Source organism: Kickxella alabastrina (genome assembly GCF_025024165.1).
Source record: "Kickxella alabastrina strain RSA 675 chromosome Unknown BX661scaffold_28, whole genome shotgun sequence".
Lineage (NCBI taxonomy): Eukaryota > Fungi > Kickxellomycota > Kickxellomycetes > Kickxellales > Kickxellaceae > Kickxella > Kickxella alabastrina.
Genome location: NW_026251499.1, coordinates 138,006 through 156,547, shown reverse-complemented (window position 1 = coordinate 156,547; position 18,542 = coordinate 138,006). Strand labels below are relative to the sequence as shown.

Sequence of the window (18,542 nt, the reverse complement as noted above, 5' to 3'; positions counted from 1 at the left end):
AAATTAGTATGCTGTGCTGTCGGAATGGCAACATTTAAATGGCTAACATGATCGGTGTTTTGATGAATGAGCAGGGCAAAGTAGGTTTTATTGTATTTCTTTTCTTTTCTTAAACACTGTTTGACCAGGGTGAGCAAAGCCCTTCTTTGCCTATCGGCGCCCATCACCTGGCGCGGCCATTGGAAGAGAAAAGCCTGGATGGAAAATCCTGTCACTTGAGGTGGTGGTGGCATCTTTTTTATTTATTTATTTTTTCTCCCCGGCACGTGTCCACTATTTTTTACTACCCATTGTCACGCAGCATTTTTCGACTCCTGTCTGTGCTGTCCAAGCACGATAGAGGATAGCCGCTCGTGTGTGAAAGAGTTCGCAGTGCTTGACGCCGCAATAAAGAAAATGTATTTTGAACAGATACAAGCGTACAATTTGTTTTTTGTCACACATGCGTACGCATTTGATTGTCAATGTCTTTTTTGAAAATGACCTTTTAGAAAAATAAAGGACGAAAAATGATATATTTTTCATATTGTAAGTAGCGAGTTTTTTGCAAACCAATTTTTACATCACAACCTGTTTTTTTTGCTGATTTATTTTATATTTAAATACGCATGTTTTGTGTGTCACGCCTATTATGATGCATTTTTCTCGTTTGAGTTTTCAGTATAATACGTCAACATCATTTTGTTCTTTACTGTCAAAGCGTTTATTTAACGCCACTTTTTTCTTTATTGTGACAAGTTTTACATTTATCATTTTTGTTACTCACCACTATCCCACCAATTCTCATAGTCAACTGTAAGTGACTTATTTTTTGCCTCGCTTTATATATATTTTTGCTTTATCGTCTTGCTGACAATTTTATTGTGTTTTTCTTTTCTTTACTCATATTAATATTAATATTTTTATTTTATAACCCCCCTACCACTTTTTTCTACTTATTTTTTCTAAGCATGGCAATCTCTGTGGCACTTGGTATTGGGCCAATTTCAGCAGCTTCTCGGAGCAACTCTCGTCGCGGAGTGGGTCCAAGCATCAATTCGTTCATTGCACCGCGCCCCAGCCAGAGCAGCGCGCCTTGTAGCGATGCAGTCAATATCATTGACAGTGATGGCGATGGCAGCGAGCTCCAGAGTAAGGACAATGGTAAGATTGAGCTCAAAATTGAAAAGACATGCATGCAATTATTCATATTTGCGCTTTACACAGAACATTGACTGCGGATTCTATTTTCTTTTCTTTTTACTCTGGTGGTGTTGTTTTTTTTCCTTGCAAACTTTTGAATAATGAGTAATTAAAATCATTTGTCCACTGAATAAAGTCATGTTAAAGTCTTGGGTTGTCTCCTGGTCGCTCACCTGTTCACTTTTTTTATTTTCTCTGCGGAAATAAACGAGAAATATATTGTAATGTGGGTGTGTTTTGTTTTTTCTATTCTATTCTATTGTTTTCTGGCCACTGTTGCGGCAATGCAGCCACTCCTCACATTTATGGAAATCCGCCTCCACCGTTTACCTTTTTTCTTCTTTTTTTCCTCTTTACTACTTTGGTGTTTCTCTCTCAACCTTAGCCATACATATCCCACATATCCCTTTGTTCTAAAAACCAAAGTTCAAATTTTTTGTTAAACTTTATTTTCTTTTTAGACACCGCATCAGCAGCATCAGCAGCATCAGCAGCGCCAACAAGCTCACTTTCAATCCACGACAGGCTTCAGCAAAACATGCCACCCGTTATTGCATATGCCAGAACCAAAGTGACCAGCTTATTTGGACTGACCAACCCCACACAAACTTTGCCCGACAAGCTTGCCCAAGCTACAAAGCCTCATGTGGACTCACCCAAAGTCAAAAAGCAACAGCAGATTAATTCCAGGCGCTCACCAACCATAGGCGGCATCCGCCGTATTATGAAGCGCGCGCACACGCCCGAGGGCATGGTTGTGCACTACGAGTCCCGACTGCGCGCCTTCCTGGGAATATCTGATACCGACAACAATGGGGTTTCAGAGATTGGCGGGTTTGATGACAGCGAGTGGCAGATGATTGAGCAAGAAGAGGGAATATTCACGCCGTTTGATAAAGACATGCTGTTTGACGAGGATGATATCGTGGTTTTGGGCCAGGCTTTGGCCCGCGTGCAGCAGCAGCAGGCGGATGGCAGCGGAAGAGGCCGTAATGGCCGCGCAAATCCAGCTATTACTGCCGGAATTAGAAGCAGCCTGGTTACTGAATGGGCTATCCAGGACAGCTATACTCGTCTAATTGTGCACACCATGTGTCGCTACTATGGCCTGGTGTCCTTCAGCAACACCCTGGACAATGGAAAGAATGTCCTGCATATTTGCCACCCACGCTTCTTCAAGGACGCGGGTGAGGCGGATATTCCTTCAGTAACATTCCACAATTTCCTATTCAACAGCAACAACCATTAACTGCTTTGAAATGGGGTTTTGACAATTTTTCTTTTTCCTTATTTGTATTCTCTTTCAATATTTGTATTAAAACCTCATGTAAAAAAATAAACAAGTATATATAATTATTTCGATATAATGTGTTTTTTAACTTTGTTATTATAAAACGAAAGCTTTACTCTGCAGTGAATTGGATATTGAAATAAGAAAATACGGATTAAAATGGCAAAAAATATGAAAAATTAAAAATTAAAGTGAGAAAGAATGCAAAGGCAATGCCTATTATTTGCAGACAGGAGAGCCGCACAATCACACAACTCCGGCTACATTCATGTTGGTCCTAACATCCTGTGAAGTACCCCCTTGACGCTGTTTCGCCGAACAGAAATGGTAGACATTGATGCATTGGTCGCCACCTGCTGCTGGTTCTGCTGCTGCTGGTGGTTGACCAGGGATCTGTTGTACATATCCATGATTTCGTCGATGTCCAGACTCATAGCCGCATTGTACATGGGCATGATCTGGTGCAGAGTTTCCGCCGGTAGGTCAGCAAAAGCAGACACCTGTAAACTGTTTTCGCCGGCCGGCGTGACATTGCCAGTGTTGGCCGGGAAATTGCGGCTGGGCAAGGGCATCATCGGGCTATGACCAATCTCGAGAGTGCTGGTGCCAAAACTAGAATTTGCAAACGTGTTTGCCGTTTGCTCTGAAATCACCGGTGCCGAGCTGCGACGAACCGGTTCCTGCCTCTGCTGCCTCTGCTGCTGCTGCTGGTGTGGCTGCTGCTGCTGCGGGGGAGAGGAAGTAAAATGCTGTTGCTGCGACGGCGAAAAATTAAGCTGCTGCTGAATTTGTTGTAGGACCTGCTGCTGCTGCACCGGTGAGAGATATTGCTGATGCTGCTGCTGTTGAATCCCCAGATCGATTGGGCAACCATTAGTCCCTGGCGCCTGCGCCAAGTTGAAGTCATATGGACTTGCGTCCAGTTGCTCGGGGGTGGTGACTGGTACAGTTGAAAATGCAGACGGAGTTGCCGGCGCGGGAGAGGGCACAAATGCAGGCACTCGAATGGGCACAGATGATGGTACACAGGCGGAAGTGAGAGTAGCCATAGGATGTGACTGTTGCGCCACAAGGACTGGTGGAGTCATGTTGGCATAAAGTTGGTTGGCCAAAGTGTGCCCCAAAAACGGCTGCGGCTCTGTCGCAGAACACTGCGAAGGCACCACGTGCATTCGGCCATTAACCACCGGGTACTGCACTGCTGGGGGCGCAGGTACGGACTGGAGGGGCGCCCGCATTTCGAACGGCGAATAGTAAAACCCATCCATCATGTAGTTGCTATCGTTGAGCGCGTGTGGATTGTAGTAAGTGTACACGTAGCCAGAGCAGTGGCGCTGCTTGTAATGGCGACGCATGTTGCTCAGAACAGAAAATGACTTTCCGCATTTATAAGCTGGGCAGTCGTACGGCTTCTCACCCGAGTGGGTTAACACGTGCGAAGATAAGGACGATGGCCGGGCAAAACTTCTTCCGCAAATTCCACACGGGTGTTTCTTCTCGGACCTACGCTTGGCCAACCTTTTTGTGTGCTTGATCACTCTATTTGCGTTGCGGGTCGAGCTGGGAGGTGGGCCAGTAGCCATCTTACTATGACAAGCCGATGCATTAGCGGCGGTGGACAAAGTCGGCACAGAGGCAACGGCGAGAGAACCTGAGTCACGGGCAGCAGCAAAAGATACGGGTGCAACTACCGTGTTGTCTGTAATATGGACGGGAGCAGTGTTGCGATTAATCGGGGCAAAATCTGCGTTGCCTAGAACATGGAGGAGAGCCGCATTGCGAGAAGCCGGGACAGGAGTTGGGGCAGGAGCCGGGCTAAAATAAGCTGGGGCAGGAGCCGCGTTGTGAGAAGCCGGGGCAGGAGCCAAGTATCCAAACACCGGTGCGAAATCAAAGTTTTCAGCTTCACCCAAATCAAGCAGACCCAGTGGATCACAAAGGAGTTGCATGCGCCAGCGCTCAGTCCCCCCAGCTGACACTTCTTCCGGAATCACCGGCATGCTCGAACAGTGAAGCTGCTGCTGCTGCTGCTGGTGGTGGAATGAAACTGAGGGTTGCGGCGCGCTGCGCCTAGATGAAATCGGATTAAACCTTGCGGCAGCGGACCGAGCACTACCAGTAGTTCTATTGAAACCAGTCATTGTTGAAGATAATGGATCGGTAAAACCTATAGAATTGCAAGTATTTAAATAATAATTCGGCACAAGTTGGGATTTCCTTCTTATATTGGCAATTAGTTTTAAAATGGAATCGTTAATGTCTGCGGATGATCCAGCGGCCAAGACCATTGGGAGATTTTAATAGAAGTTTGAACTAAACAAAAATTGAACACGAGGATGATAATGAAAGAAGTTTTAAATTATTGTCGTCTGAAAATATAACATGTAGAAAAATATCCATTTTCTGGTAAGGGTATTTTGAAGTACAATTTAAAGCAATGAGTGTCTTCAAATTGGATCAATTTTTTGCAAAGCACCTTTTCTCCGAATAACCACCCAACTGGCCAACAAGCGCGTTTCAATGTGTATGTGAGTGCATGAGCATGTGTACAAAATTTCGGTAAAGCGCCAAGAGATTGGTCATGACAAGCACAATTTTATCGAGAATAAAGAAATGTAATAATTTCTGCCTTATTTATTGCATTAGCCTCTCGCCGATGTCATTAATAATTATCGTTGACTCCCAAGTGCTCTAGAGCGTACTCATTTCAGGGACACATTTGTCACCTTATGCCGTATGCTCAATGTTGTCAGCTGGCAACTGCGGTGCATTGTTTCAATTTGTGAGAAAGACAAAAGAAAGCCAAAATGGTTGGTTGGGTAAGGGGTGAGTAAAATAAGTGGCGCATAATATTTGTGGCATCAAAGAAATTGGCAATGAGGTAAATAAAAACTGAGTTCGGGAAAAGCTACGGGGGCAGCCAGCTGGCTCAATAAAATGGATGCATGACCTTGTGTACAATCCAGCCACAAAAAAGACTCGGCGCCAAGAGTAAGTCAATGGACGTGTGAAAGTAGCAATAACAAAGAGCAGCTGAAAGTACCAGGAAGAACACTAATGCTATTTTTCTTACCGGTCAACCAACATAATTAAGCAATGTTGTGGCAGAAAGTATACGACGTTTAGTCAAGTGAAGAAAAAAGTGTGCGCGTGTTCGAGTGTAATTAAAGTAAAAAATCTGAGGTGGGCATGTAAATTAGATAGGGTATAGAGTGGGAATTTAAACATTTTAAATTCTTACCTTTTTGTTAAATAAATTATGTTAGTGGTGAGAGCGTAGTCTCTAAAATAAGTAAAAAAAATAATTGATATGTGCAAATTAGCAGCTTCAAGCTGTACTAATAATAATAATGAAACAAGAGAAATATGCCAAAAAGTGGGCGGCGGAAAAGAAAATTATAAATTTTGTAATGCGTGTTTTTTTAAGGGTCGTGATGGCAAGAGCCATGGAAGCGGTAGCAAATTCTATATAGTGATAATGTCATAAAAATTAGTAAAAAATTGTCTTTAGACAGTTGCGAAAAAGTCTTTTTTTTACAAGCATGTATTCAGACGGTTTGTTTGTTTGTCTTCTACACGCCTAGAGGCGCTCGAGCTTATGCACTTTTAACAAAATTCCATGGAATTTATGCAAAAATAATAACGAACAAAATGTAAGATTCGGGGAGCTTTTTGGAAATGTAATTGAAATAAAATTGATGTTCCAGACCAAAAAAGACCGGCAGAACCATTCCAAAGAAAACAAAAAGTCCATTATCATGCGGAGTAAATAACAAATTCAGAGTATAATTTAGTGTGGGTTGCACTTACAATTAATGTTTTCAACCGTCAAGGTGAAAAAGTGAAACTTGGATAGGAGTATTTAAGTGTAGTTGGAAGAAGTAAAAAATGATTTGGAACCGCCAGGAGCAAGGTATGTTATATATACCCGCAATTTTTTTATGTTTTCAATAAAATGTTTTTTCTATCTGGCGAATGGGCGGGTCAGAAAAGGTGTGCGGGTGTGCGAACAGGCGAGGTGCCGAAGAATTCCAGATCCGTTTGTTTACATCTTTTTAAAAAAAACCAGAATTAAATAATATTTTTGGCTCGGTCACGGTCTTTGTCTCGGACTGACATAAGATATTTTTACAAGTTTTCTTTTTTTTGTTTGAGTGAGAGGGGGTGGCTCGGTAAGTGGGGTGGTTGTTAAAAATAAGCATCATGGTGTAAAAAAATGTTTATTTCTGGGTGGTGAAGTGCACCTTTGTTTGCTCTCTTTTTTGGCATATCTGGAACTAGTGGTCCTACTTTTTTGAATCTTTAACCATGGCATTGGATAAATGTCAACAAATCGAATTTGACATTAATGGCAATTGCTCTGCACACACTAGCTACGTGCGATATGTACTTCATTTTTTTGCTATCTGGCGACCAAAAATTACAAAAAAATGGCTTGGAAGAAAATAGGTGTATATTTTTTTGTACGCACGTGTTCAAATGAGGCAAATTCAGCAATAACAAAGGCAGCAGTGGCAGTGTCAAAAAATAGAGAGCATATGTATCGGCTTTTTTGGTTCATATTTGTTTTTCAGTATTAACACACGAACGCATGCAATCCAGAATTTTTATTGGCTCGCGCAACGAAACCAGAAACAAGTATTGGAGATTGTATTTAGCGATATATGCATGCTCTTTTTATCCTACTATTTTTCCACTAATCTGCCACAAGCACGCCATGATGGGATGCGGAAACACACACACACGGCATGGCATATATGCATACTTGATATTGGGATTCTGAAACAGGCAAGAACTAAAGTTCACTTTTTGATTTTTTGTTCATGGACAATCAATCGGCCACCCAGAAAAAATTAAATATATCGGCCGCCACTGTGCTCAAATTCAATTACAATTAAATATGAACGCAGAGGTGTTGCCAAAACAGCATTCTTACTCTTTTTCGGGCGACCGCAGTGGTAAATTCCAATATGTTCAATATGCCCAAAAGAAAAAGGGGAGCAAGGGGCTTATTTTTGGTGCCAAAAAAGAGGGATGTCAAGGGGCGACTTGCATGTGATCTTCATTTTGCCCAGAACCGCTCTGCCCATTTTTGGGATATTTGCCCTGGGTTCGGACCGCTAATTCTAGTGTTATTTGCCCTGGGTTCGTTCCCTCGCCCTCCCCCTTTTTCATATTTATAAACGGTCCTGGTTTGCCATGGTTTGCCTTTTTTTTAATTTTTCTGCTGCAAAAAATACATGGTTTATTTTTAGACGCTGACAGACCCAGCACATGCTCGGGACCAACGTTTAATTAATTTCAATATTTTTTTACAAAACTGCATAAATTAACGAAAGGAAAAAAGAAAGCATTGTATAGTTTACTTTGGTTCCCCAGTCCAGCTAAACTGTATGTTTCAAGGCTTTATCTCTCGTGTTGCTATCATCAGGCCTCAAAATAAAAACTTGTTTATTTTTTCGCGTGCTTTCTTTCAGGCCCACACCCACCATTGTCCTCCTCCTCACCCTCCTCCTTCTCCTGCCCCGCCTCCTCGCGGCCGCGCTTTCCCTTGGGCTTTGTTTTGGTCTTCTTCGCGGCCTTCTTACTCTTCCTCTCATCATCTTCCCTCCTGCGCCGCTCTGCCATCCGCGAGCGTAGCGTGTCCAATACTTGCGCGTCTTGAGAATTAATTGGAATAATGTCGTCGGACAAAACAGGCTGACCGCACACTACGCACTCCGCCATAGCACCCAAGCCCCCGCTGCCGCTGCCATTGCCATTGCCATTGACGTTACCGCTGGCTTTCCCCATTTCCCTCCGTGCCATCGCCGAAAAGACACATCCACAGGACCATGCGAATTCGAAAGGCAAATTGCCATTCATCTCCTTCATCGTCACCGGACACACGAACCGCGCCTCCTCCGTCTCCTCAGGACCCGACACAAGGCTGGTAGAATCCCTCGAACCATGCTTGCTTAATGAGGGGTTGTCCTTAAGTTGCAGGGTTTTAATGTCCTTAAGGCCCTTGATGTGGGCGCAGATTTGAGAGCCGTCACCGAAGGCGCGGTTGTCTAGGAGGTATTCAAGGACAGATTCACGGTTGTAGAGACGGCCGAGGGCGTCAGATACAATGGGTTGTCGGAGGGGGCGCTTGGAGAGCGAGCAGTTGGTGGTCATTGCTTGGAGTTGGTTCTTCCGGTCAGCTTTTTCGTCCTTTTTCTTTTCGCGCACAAGTTCGCTGCGACGCGGAATACTTCCTCCATCGTTTCCCATTTTTTAAAAATAAATTGATTGATTATATATAATATAAAAATAATTTTAATGTCTTCAAAAAACATTCAAATATACAACATTTTATCTTTGATTCACTTTTTTACACGTTTAAATACAAATAGCGCTTAAATATCTGCTGGTTTTATGGCTATTGAGTTTATATTCATGTGATAACAAAATAAAAAACTTTTACAGTTTACTCAAACTCAATAGTGCTAGGGGGCTTCGAGCTGACATCGTACAGAACGCGGTTAACACCCTTAACCTCATTAATAATACGGTTGCTGATACGCTTCAGGGTCTCGTAGGGCATAGGGAACCAATCAGCAGTCATAAAGTCCTTGGACTCAACAGCACGCAGAGCAATAACCTGCTCATAGGTACGCTGATCACCCATGACACCAACCGAGCGAACAGGCAAAAGAGCAGCATACGCCTGGGAGATCTGGCGATAGAGACCGGCCTTCTTAATCTCATCAATGTAAATGTTATCAGCAAGTCTAGCGATCTGAACCTGCTCGGGAGTGACTTCGCCGAGGACACGGATGGCAATGCCGGGTCCGGGGAAGGGGTGGCGCCAGACGAGCTCATCGGGGATCTCCAGGATGGATCCGAGAGCGCGCACCTCGTCCTTGAAGAGCTCGCGCAGGGGCTCAATGAGCTTCAACCGCATGTTCTCCAGGAGTCCACCGACGTTGTGGTGAGACTTGATGGTAGCCGAGGGGCCCTTGAACGAAATGCTCTCAATGACATCCGGGTACAAGGTACCCTGCAGGAGCCACTCAATAGGGCCGAGACCTTTCTGGCGCGAGATCTCGTCAATCTTATACGACTCCGACTCAAACACCTCGATGAAAGTGTTACCGATAATCTTGCGCTTGCGCTCCGGGTCCGTGACGCCCTTGAGGCGGCCAAGGAACAGATCCGAGGCATCGGCAACAGTCAGGTTGATCCCGAGGTTATCCGAAAGCGTCTTCTTAACCTGCGCGCACTCATTAAGGCGCATAACACCGTTATCAACGAGAACAGCATGGAAGCGGTCGCCAATGGCGCGCTTCATCAGAACAGCGGCGACGGTCGAATCAACACCGCCGGAGACAGCACCGATGACGGAGCCGGTAGGGCCAACGAGCGTGCGAATGCGCTCGAGCTCCTTGTCGATGAACGACGACATTGTCCAGTTGGCCTCGCAGTGGCAGATACCGATGACAAAGTTGCGCAGTATAATAGTGCCGTCAATGCTGTGGGTGACCTCGGGGTGGAACTGGATACCGTAGATAGGCAGGGTGTTGTGGGCGACGGCGGCGTAGGCGCTGGAGTCCGTGGAACCGATGATGACAAAGTCCTTGGGAGGGCTCTCCAAATGGTCACCGTGGCTCATCCACACGTTAGTGGGCGATGGCACATCCTGGAACAGCTTGTACGAGTGGTGGTCGGCCTGCGGGTCGAGGGTGAGCTCGGCATGGCCGTACTCGCGCCTGACCGCCAGGCTGGTCTCGCCACCGAGGTTGCGTGCAACCTCCTGCAGACCGTAGCAGATGCCGAGGATTGGGACGCCGAGGTCAAAGACCGCAGGGTCGACGTGGGGCGCGCCCTCGTCGGTGATCGAGTAGGGGCTGCCGGAGAGAATCACACCCTTGGGCTTGAACTTCAGCTCGGAGATCTTCTGCGTGCAGGGGAGCAGCTCGCAGTAGACGCCGGCTTCGCGCACACGGCGGGTGATCAGATGCGAGTACTGCGATCCAAAGTCCAGAATAAGAACCGTATCGTACATGTTGGCGACCTGAGCCGCGGCCTCGATGGAAGACATTTTTTACAGATTATTTTGACTTTGTAAAGAAAAGTTAGGTATTATGTGTGGAGAACAAAAGAGAAAATAAGGTGTTGTTCCTCCCTCTCTCGATCGAAAAAAGATTGTGAAGACCCGACAGCCGAATAGTCTGCAATTTATAGCTTTTTCTGTTTTTCTTTTTTTCTTAGCTGGAAAAAAAAATTGTTGGTGACTCAGTCTAGACTGAAACTGAGAAACTGAGAAAAAAATTGTTGAGCACCAAATTTTTTCTTTATGCCCTTCCGAGCTGTGAGCATCCGAGCCGCGAATCGGCAGTTAAATTGCCGGCTCGGTCTCTATCGATCGAGCCATCATCCAGAGAATGTATATGTCGATACACTTTCCGCTTTCATATTGTTCTGATCTCCAAAAGACCCCCTGTGTATGTTTTTTGTTTATTTAATTGGAACCTCAATCGAAACACCCAAAGCCTGGGAGATCTCGCGGCCAAGCAAAGTGCCCAGGCTCTCACCGCTATGCCTACAGAACCACGCGCCCTTCTCCATGTCATAATCGTATCTCTCCGGCCCACTGAACGGCGACGACAACCAAATCTGCTTATTCGGTGGCTGCTTATTAATAACATACGTGCCGCCCTTCTCGCCCAACCGCAAGGTCAGTACGCCGCTGGTGTACTCGATATCGTAATCGGTGATATCCATTTCATCGCCCATGTCCTCGAGAAACTCGGTCAAGGATTCCATTGCTTGCGTTGATACATCATGGTACTTGGCTTCGTCCAGTGTGCTCATGGTGTAGGTGTTTGGGGTGGTGGGAGATTGTTGAAGGAGGCTGCGGGTAGTGCTCAGTGGCGACCGCTGGTGTATGGGTGATGACGGGGCGCGTAGCGCTGTGTGAGTGATTCGTGTGAATGGTGACGCCCTGCTGACCATGGAAACCATGGCCCTGCGTGCGCCGGTTGAAGCGAACATGCGTGCAATTTGGGTGTGCATTTCTGCTGATTAAGGACAAAATGAGGTTATACGAATGGGGCGAGCAAAGAGAGTATAAAAGAAGGAAGGGGTTGTATGAGGGCCAAATGCAGATGAGAGTCGGGCGCGCCTTGGCAAGCAGTAGCAGCAACTGCGTTGAGCCTTGATGATGGGAATAATATTTGTCGCTGTGGGAGCTGGATCAGCCCAAACGATTAATTTATCAACCGATCAAAATTCATTTTTGTTTCGCTGCACTACAGCATTGCTGGGAGTGACGCCAGCGGAATAGTGCATGAATTTTGCATACCAAAGTCACAAAACCCAAAGGAAAATAAAAAACTTTTATATTTTCTTCAAGGTTTGCCTTTTTTCAATTGCATTATTTATGCCCTCCACTTTGTAAATTCGCATGGCGACATTACCACCAGCTTCAATATCAACATCAGCAACATCGGGTCGAAGGCGCACAGTCGCAGCACCGGTGCACCGGGTGTCTTCCCAGCAAGAGCAGCCAGAAATGCCCAGCGTCTCCCGAGCATCCTCCGTAACCTCAGCGCCCAGCACAGTGGCCGAAAGCCTGCGCTCCTACTGGGACACGCGACGTGGCACTCTCCGGCGGCTCTCCGGCAACCACATGTTCCGCGCGATCCACCGCACACCCATATCCCTGCGCAACACACCGCACCGCAGCGCATCCACCACCAGCAAGGCATTCATCCACACGTCCGCCAAAGTGAACGCGTCCGTATCGCGTCTCGTCAATTTAATCATCCGAGATTTCATACAGGAGTGGTACGAGAAGGTCACGGACGATAAGGAGTTTTTGAGCGAAGTCAGTATGCAGCTAAAGCTAGTTATTAATGATATCGAGCGCCGGTGCCGCAAGGCCGATTGGGTGCAGTTTCTTTTGTTTGAAGTGCCGGATATGGTGCATCTGCATGTGCGCGATGCACATCAGTGTGTGGCTCGGCTAGGCACGGTGTATGTCGGCAGGGAGACGTCCATTGAGGCAATGTTCCAGTCTATGCAGCCGCACGTTGCACTGGCACAGGCTGCTGATTCGGAACTCGCCTACCTGCGGCTTCTCTCCAACGAGCTGCTCACTGTGTTCATGCCGCCCGAGGCCCAAAACGACGAGGTTGTGCTGAACTTAGTGCGCGAGATCCTTGCTTGCGCCGTCCTACGCAATGTCGTCGATGCGATTGCCGACCCAAGCACGCTAAATGAGGGCATTGTGCGTGCACTGGGCAAGCATTCGAAGAAGGAGTATTTCCGCAATGCGGATATGTCCCGGTACATCACCCAGCCTATGTGTATTGATGCGGATGAGGATTCTGCGGTTGACCCGTCAGAGTATTTGTCGGATCCGGATGCCCCGAATGCCACGGTTGAGACTATGCTGCGCGATGCACAGACCTCACAAATCAGCTCCGCGATACAGCCACCCACATTGCGCAAAGAACCGCTGCCCGCCGCTTCTCACCCTATCAACCACTCAGCAGCCTTGGGAGACGCCCAAACGGTTGGCAAACCGGCGCAAGGCAACCTCACCGAGCTGCTGAGCAGCCAGCTGAGCTTTGCGTCGTGGTGGCTGATCAGTGACCTGTTCTCGCAGGCGCGGTGGCGCGGTTGGAAAAACAACACGATCCGCTGGGCCATCTACCTGCACCTAATAGTGACGCAGACAATCAGCCGTATCTTCTCAATGTTTTCCGAGTACACCTTTTCTCTCAACCAGCTTTGGCAGCCAGACACCGTGCAGACTAGCTACCGCGGCGCGATCCACCCGATTCTCGGCCTCGTAAACACCTTCCTTCTCCTTGATCTTTACAATCAATGGGCATGGGCGCAGTTTATATTTTACATATTTCCTCTGATAAACCTCATTGCTGGCGCCGCCATAGATCGCACACTGGTGAAGGTTCTTTGGTTTCTCCTCGGCGAGCAGCAGATTGCATCATACGTTGATCTGATTGTGGACAGTTTGTGGAAACCCGAGAATGGGGGCAAGTTCAAATCCGGAAATAAACCGTACAAGACCTTGGAGCAGGAGGAGATGCTGCGCAGGGATGCTGCGGAGCTGGTCGCTGAGCTTTTGCCGTATGTAGCTACGAGGTTTTTCTATGGTCAGTCAGAGGAGGATCGGCTGTTGGCTGCGCAGAGGATTCTTGAGCCGTTTGAGAATCGCCAGCTGAATAAGCATTTGGTCTACAATATCCTCGATTCCATTATTGGAAAAATCGCTCCTGAGCTTAGGGAATCTGGTTCACAAAATTCGTCTCAACAACAGCTCTAGGTTGATTGCTTTTTTTGGGTGGGAGGGGGATGAAAAAGGAGGTCGATTGAATGGTTTACTTGTAGTTTCCTATTTACTGCCCAAGAACAAGAACATGTTATTGTCAATATTTTTATTTTAATATATTTTATACAAACACAAAACAGTTAAACACATACTAGCTGACAATGTGTTATCCACAATTTTTTATTTACTGTTTTGTTTGTTGAAAACTTGTTTAAAATGCCGAATACAATCCCTGCAAAAAATTTTTGCTTTTTATTAACATCCCTTTTTTTTGCGTATCGTGAAATCTAATATCGCAACAACAAAAAACTACTCCGACCAACATCAGTCGAGTTTACAATGAACAAAATCAGAAAGTGGGGAGAAGGGAAGCACATGCACGCACAAACAATGCAAATATAAAGAAGGGAGGGGCTCAGTATCCGAAAAAGCAGCCTCGATTTGCCAATACAATGCAATATACAATGTTAATCTCTGTGACGAATATAATTTTTTTTTGGAAAGGGATGTTGGGGGGGGGGGGATATTGGGATTCGCAATGCAGGTATTTTAAGGTGCAAAAAAAACGAATAACAGCCACATGTTCACATGTACACACAGACACACAATAATATCTTATTTCTTTGTTACATTAAAAATCAAAGAAAAAATGGAGAATAAAAACTTGAAGTATCCCAAGCTTTGAATAATTTATGTGTTGCTGTTGCTGTGCATTGCATATGTATAGCGTACTTTACACTTGATCCATGTCTCCCCTCTCCCCTTTTTTATTTTTGTATATATATATGTTTTAACCAAAAAAAACCTCATGTATGCACAAGCAATATGTGAAAAAGGAATAAAAATGTGGGGACTCTAGAGTGTAAAAGCATTTTCAGTAAATATATAAAACATCAGGCGATTTATATGTAATTGTAATTTATCTTGTAGTCTGTAAAGGACAATATTGTTGATGTATTTTATTAAATATATTTTTCCCATGGTTTCGAAAAACTACATGTAATTGGAAAGAAAAAACTATTTCATTTTGTTCCGTAAATTGCCGACATTAATTCATACCTACGAGACCAATTATCTTTATTTTTGTTGTTAGTTGATGTTCATTTTTTATAGACCAGAGTAGGAGTTTTTTTTTCAGAGATGCCATGTCAAAAATTACTGTATCAAAAATCATTGGGAGGGGGGGTTTCCGCAACACAAATACAACACAATAGGCGAGGAAACAACATAATCTCGCTCATCCCTCTGTTCCTATAAAAAAATTCGTATTCGTAAAGAGTTGCATTTTTTGCGTGTAGTGGTGGAATTATATTTTGCACATGATATCCTATGAAAAAATAAATAATTCATTTGTGATTCTTGACTCTTGAGTATAAAAATAAAAAATACAAAAAAGGTATGACTTTTTATTCTGTGTAGTGCAGGGCATGTGTTTTTTTTCTTCCTTCCTTTTTTGTGTATGCTGTTTAATTGCAATCGCTTGCATAATCCAACCCTGTGCTGATTATTACCCTTTTGCAAGTATAAAAAAAAACTACAAGGGAAAAACGAGGTAAAATTACAGCATATTGCTTGTGATTTTAAAAGGGGATAAACCAACTGTATTTTTATCCCGAAAATCAACACTATTTATTAGTATCTATGAATACAAAAGCTCATTCGTACCTCTGCCTGCCTGCCTGCCCACCCGCCTCAAATTTTCTTTCTCAGTTTTATTCTATTCTATTTTATTTTTGCTTACATTGCATATCACTCTATTTTTCTATTCTTGAACATTTGTTGGGATAATATTGAGTGTAAATCACTTCTTTTCTTTTTTGCATAGTACGTGTGATTTTATTTCTTGTCCTTTTTTCACTACACAAGACACACTTTATTCAAACAAAAAAACTGTCCGAGCGTTTTAAACCCCCCCCCAAACATTTGAGATCGTCCACTCTCTTTCTCTTTTGAGCTCTATTTTTTTGTTTATTTTGTTGCATGTGAGAAAAAAATTTAAACAAGCATGACTCAACCACGTTTTTTTTCATTCTTTTCCTTTCCATGTGTGTAGTGCGGTGGAAAAACAATGAAAACATTGCTATCCACCCCCCTGCATTTGATATTGAGAAATAAAAAGGTTGGTTGCTTGAAATAGTACTTAAATATAAATAAAAAAACCGAATTGTAATTGTTGATAAAATCATTTTATTGAATAATTTTTTTTTGTAAAATAAATACTGAGGAAAAATATATGTGGATAAAGAAAGTAGGAAATAAAGGGGAAATGGGGGAAGGTAGCGTGTGTGCACAGACTTACTGTTTGCAAAACACGTTTCAAAATTAATAAAGATATTTTTTTACGAGTCGAGTGTGAGAAATAAAATAAATAAAAGGGAAAAGAAAAGTAATCAGCAAAGACTAAAGAAAGAAATAGATGGCTGCGGATAAATAAATAAAAAACGAGAATAAAGCAAAAAAACACAAAAGAGCTATATAAAAAGATGGAGGTTGGGCATGAGTGTAAAAAATGAGAAAAAGAAATCGCTAAAAAGAATAAGAATAAGAAAAAGAAAAAGAAAAAGAAATCGAGTGACAAAAAACGAGTACAGTATTAGAACAAAAACAACAAAAAATATGGAAAAATGCGAGTAATGAATAAAAATAGAGGGACGAGTTCCACGTACAATAAACCAGCATTGACAGTGGAAGACAGCAAAAAAGTTAATAAAGTAAGTGGATTGCTAGTTACCGCTTAGTAGCCGATATGCTTAGTCTGCTGCTGCTGCTGCTGCGGAGTGCTGCCGTTCTGTGGCTGCCGCTGGATAGCAGAGCTATGATTGTTTGGAAGGATGACGCGTGGCGCAGCATGAGCAGCAGCGGCATTAGCAGCAGAAGCCTTAACCTTTGCGACAGCGTTCTTCTTTGACGAAGACAGCACAACAAGTGGCGACGACATAATCGCCCCCCCAGCCGACGCACTGTTCACATTGTTCATGCGGATGGGCAAAAGACAGCGCTTGCAAGCAGAGGCACCGCCGGTTGCGATTTCGGTCTTCGTCGGGACGTAGCTGCAAGAGCCACAGTACACGTTGCCCTTCTTGAACCGCAGCCCGCACAAGTTGCACAGAGTCATACTGTCGATCAGTCCAGGCCGCCAGCAGGGGGTTGTGCAGGAGCCGCAGGAAGCGCAGGACCGCCTGCTCGGGTTGCTGTTAAAGCTGGCGGGCTTGGAGACAGCTGCCAAAGAGGCGGCTGCTGGGGTGCTGCCGCCCTCGGCCACGGGCAGCTGGAGTGCTGAGCGCTTGGCCGCGGGCGAGCGGCTGCGGTGGTCGGCTGTGTCCTCTTTGGCGTCGCGCTTGCGCTTGGTGACCCGCGGTGTCTCCGCACTCGCCTCAGCTGACGCACGCCTGGCCTTGTTGCCAACGCTGCTGGCCCTGCCGCCCTCTTTCGGGTGCCGCTTGGCCGCTGCGCCCACCTGACTGCGCTGCTGCTGCTGCGTGGGCGCATGCTGCACGTGCTGCGTGGGTGCCGAAACGACATTAGCAGCGGCGCCAGCATCGCCATCGTCATCGACGACAATTTCAGAGTCCTCGTCCTCGTCCACCTGCGACTGGATTGTGCCAATGGAGTGCCGCCGTTGGAAGGCTATGGATACAGGGGAGGCGGAGGAGGCAGTGGCGCTGCCGGAAGTGGCGCCTCCAGATGCAGCCGCAGCCGCAGCCGCTGCCCCCGTCTCGTGCCGCGAGCGCAGCGTCGTGCGCAAAACACTCGACCCCCTGCCTCCGACAGAAGAGCCAGGGGCGGGGCCGGGCGACGATCCCGAACCACGCGAAGCAGGCGCAGCAGCAGCAGCCGCGGTGGATTTGCCCGCACGCTTGCCACGCCCCACGCGCTTGATTGTGTGATTTTCGTCGCTCTCGACGCCACTTGAAGCGGCATTGTTGCTGTTGCTGCTGCTGCTGCTGTTGTTGTTGTTGTTGTGGTGGTGGCTGATCTGATGAACCTGCATCAGCTTGTCGCGCAAGTCGCTGAGAAGCTCTGGGTAGTGCAGAACGTTGCTGGCTGAGCGGTGGATCGGGATGGCCGAGCCAGTGGGTCTGAGGATCGGAGTGCTGAAAGTCGAGCTAATTTCCACTTCGGCGTCGCCCCGCCGCAACAAATCGGCAGTAGCCGTGGTGTGAGCGGCCTGCGCGGCATTTGCTGCTGTCGCTGCTGTTGTGAGTGCGCCAATAGTAGCGGCAGTGATGGTAGTAGTAGCAGGGGCATTGGAAGTAGCAGCAACAATGGCGCTGGATGGCAAGAGCGCGTGGTAGCGGAGTGTGGGACTGCCAGCAGCCGAAACCGCAGCGGCCGCAGCTATAACGGCGGCCGCAGACTTGGCACCGTTGCCCGAGGGCAGGCCGGCCGAGAAGGGCAGGATGTTCAGTCCGGGAACCACCGGCTTCAGCTCGGGGCTGCTGCTGATTTTGTCAGGGAACCGGAACACTACTCCAGGTGCCTCGACCATGTCTCTTTGGCACGGCGAGCGCATGGGAATGCCCTTGCGCTTGTGCCGCACAGGACCACCAGCGATACGATCGTAAAAGGTCGCCATTATGTGTGCGTGTGTGTGGAGCGAAAGAGTGTCGAATAATAAAGTACAAAAAAAGCGAACCCGATCGAAAGCCGCTTTGCAGTGAAAACAAAAAAGGGTTGGGAGAGAGTAAGACACAATCAAAGGCACAAAACAAGAGACTGGGTTTCAAAATAATAAAAAGATCAATA

General features: G+C 46.0%; 7 protein-coding genes across 7 annotated transcripts; 2 read left to right on the top strand and 5 right to left on the bottom strand.

Moving 5' to 3' along the window:
* The first annotated feature begins 1,467 nt into the window (after positions 1-1,467).
* Positions 1,468-2,543, top strand: BX661DRAFT_62430 (uncharacterized protein). The gene has a single exon (XM_051539327.1). The coding sequence runs from the start codon at positions 1,721-1,723 to the stop codon at positions 2,429-2,431; it is 711 nt and encodes a 236-aa protein (XP_051389170.1). The 5' UTR covers positions 1,468-1,720; the 3' UTR covers positions 2,432-2,543.
* A 1,273-nt stretch (positions 2,544-3,816) lies between these two features.
* On the bottom strand, positions 3,817-3,969 carry BX661DRAFT_124409 (uncharacterized protein; the record flags this gene model as incomplete). Its single annotated transcript, XM_051532431.1, has 1 exon — positions 3,817-3,969. A coding segment is annotated over one exon (153 nt), but the record flags the coding sequence as incomplete, so codon positions are not given.
* Positions 3,970-7,797: 3,828 nt separating this feature from the next.
* Positions 7,798-8,791, bottom strand: BX661DRAFT_188027 (Rtf2 RING-finger-domain-containing protein). Its single transcript, XM_051537341.1, has one exon. The coding sequence runs from the start codon at positions 8,726-8,728 to the stop codon at positions 7,925-7,927; it is 804 nt and encodes a 267-aa protein (XP_051389168.1). The 5' UTR covers positions 8,729-8,791; the 3' UTR covers positions 7,798-7,924.
* A 22-nt stretch (positions 8,792-8,813) lies between these two features.
* BX661DRAFT_226605 (uncharacterized protein) lies at positions 8,814-10,616 on the bottom strand. The gene has a single exon (XM_051538972.1). The coding sequence runs from the start codon at positions 10,536-10,538 to the stop codon at positions 8,925-8,927; it is 1,614 nt and encodes a 537-aa protein (XP_051389167.1). The 5' UTR covers positions 10,539-10,616; the 3' UTR covers positions 8,814-8,924.
* Positions 10,617-11,856, bottom strand: BX661DRAFT_188025 (uncharacterized protein). Its single transcript, XM_051537340.1, has one exon. The coding sequence runs from the start codon at positions 11,510-11,512 to the stop codon at positions 10,955-10,957; it is 558 nt and encodes a 185-aa protein (XP_051389166.1). The 5' UTR covers positions 11,513-11,856; the 3' UTR covers positions 10,617-10,954.
* On the top strand, positions 11,857-13,927 carry BX661DRAFT_188024 (PXA domain-containing protein). The gene has a single exon (XM_051537339.1). The coding sequence runs from the start codon at positions 11,904-11,906 to the stop codon at positions 13,788-13,790; it is 1,887 nt and encodes a 628-aa protein (XP_051389165.1). The 5' UTR covers positions 11,857-11,903; the 3' UTR covers positions 13,791-13,927.
* A 2,603-nt stretch (positions 13,928-16,530) lies between these two features.
* On the bottom strand, positions 16,531-18,372 carry BX661DRAFT_200580 (uncharacterized protein; the record flags this gene model as incomplete). The annotated part of the gene is made up of 1 exon (XM_051538431.1): positions 16,531-18,372. The coding sequence occupies one exon, from the start codon at positions 18,370-18,372 to the stop codon at positions 16,531-16,533; it is 1,842 nt and encodes a 613-aa protein (XP_051389164.1).
* Between the last annotated feature and the right edge of the window lie 170 nt (positions 18,373-18,542).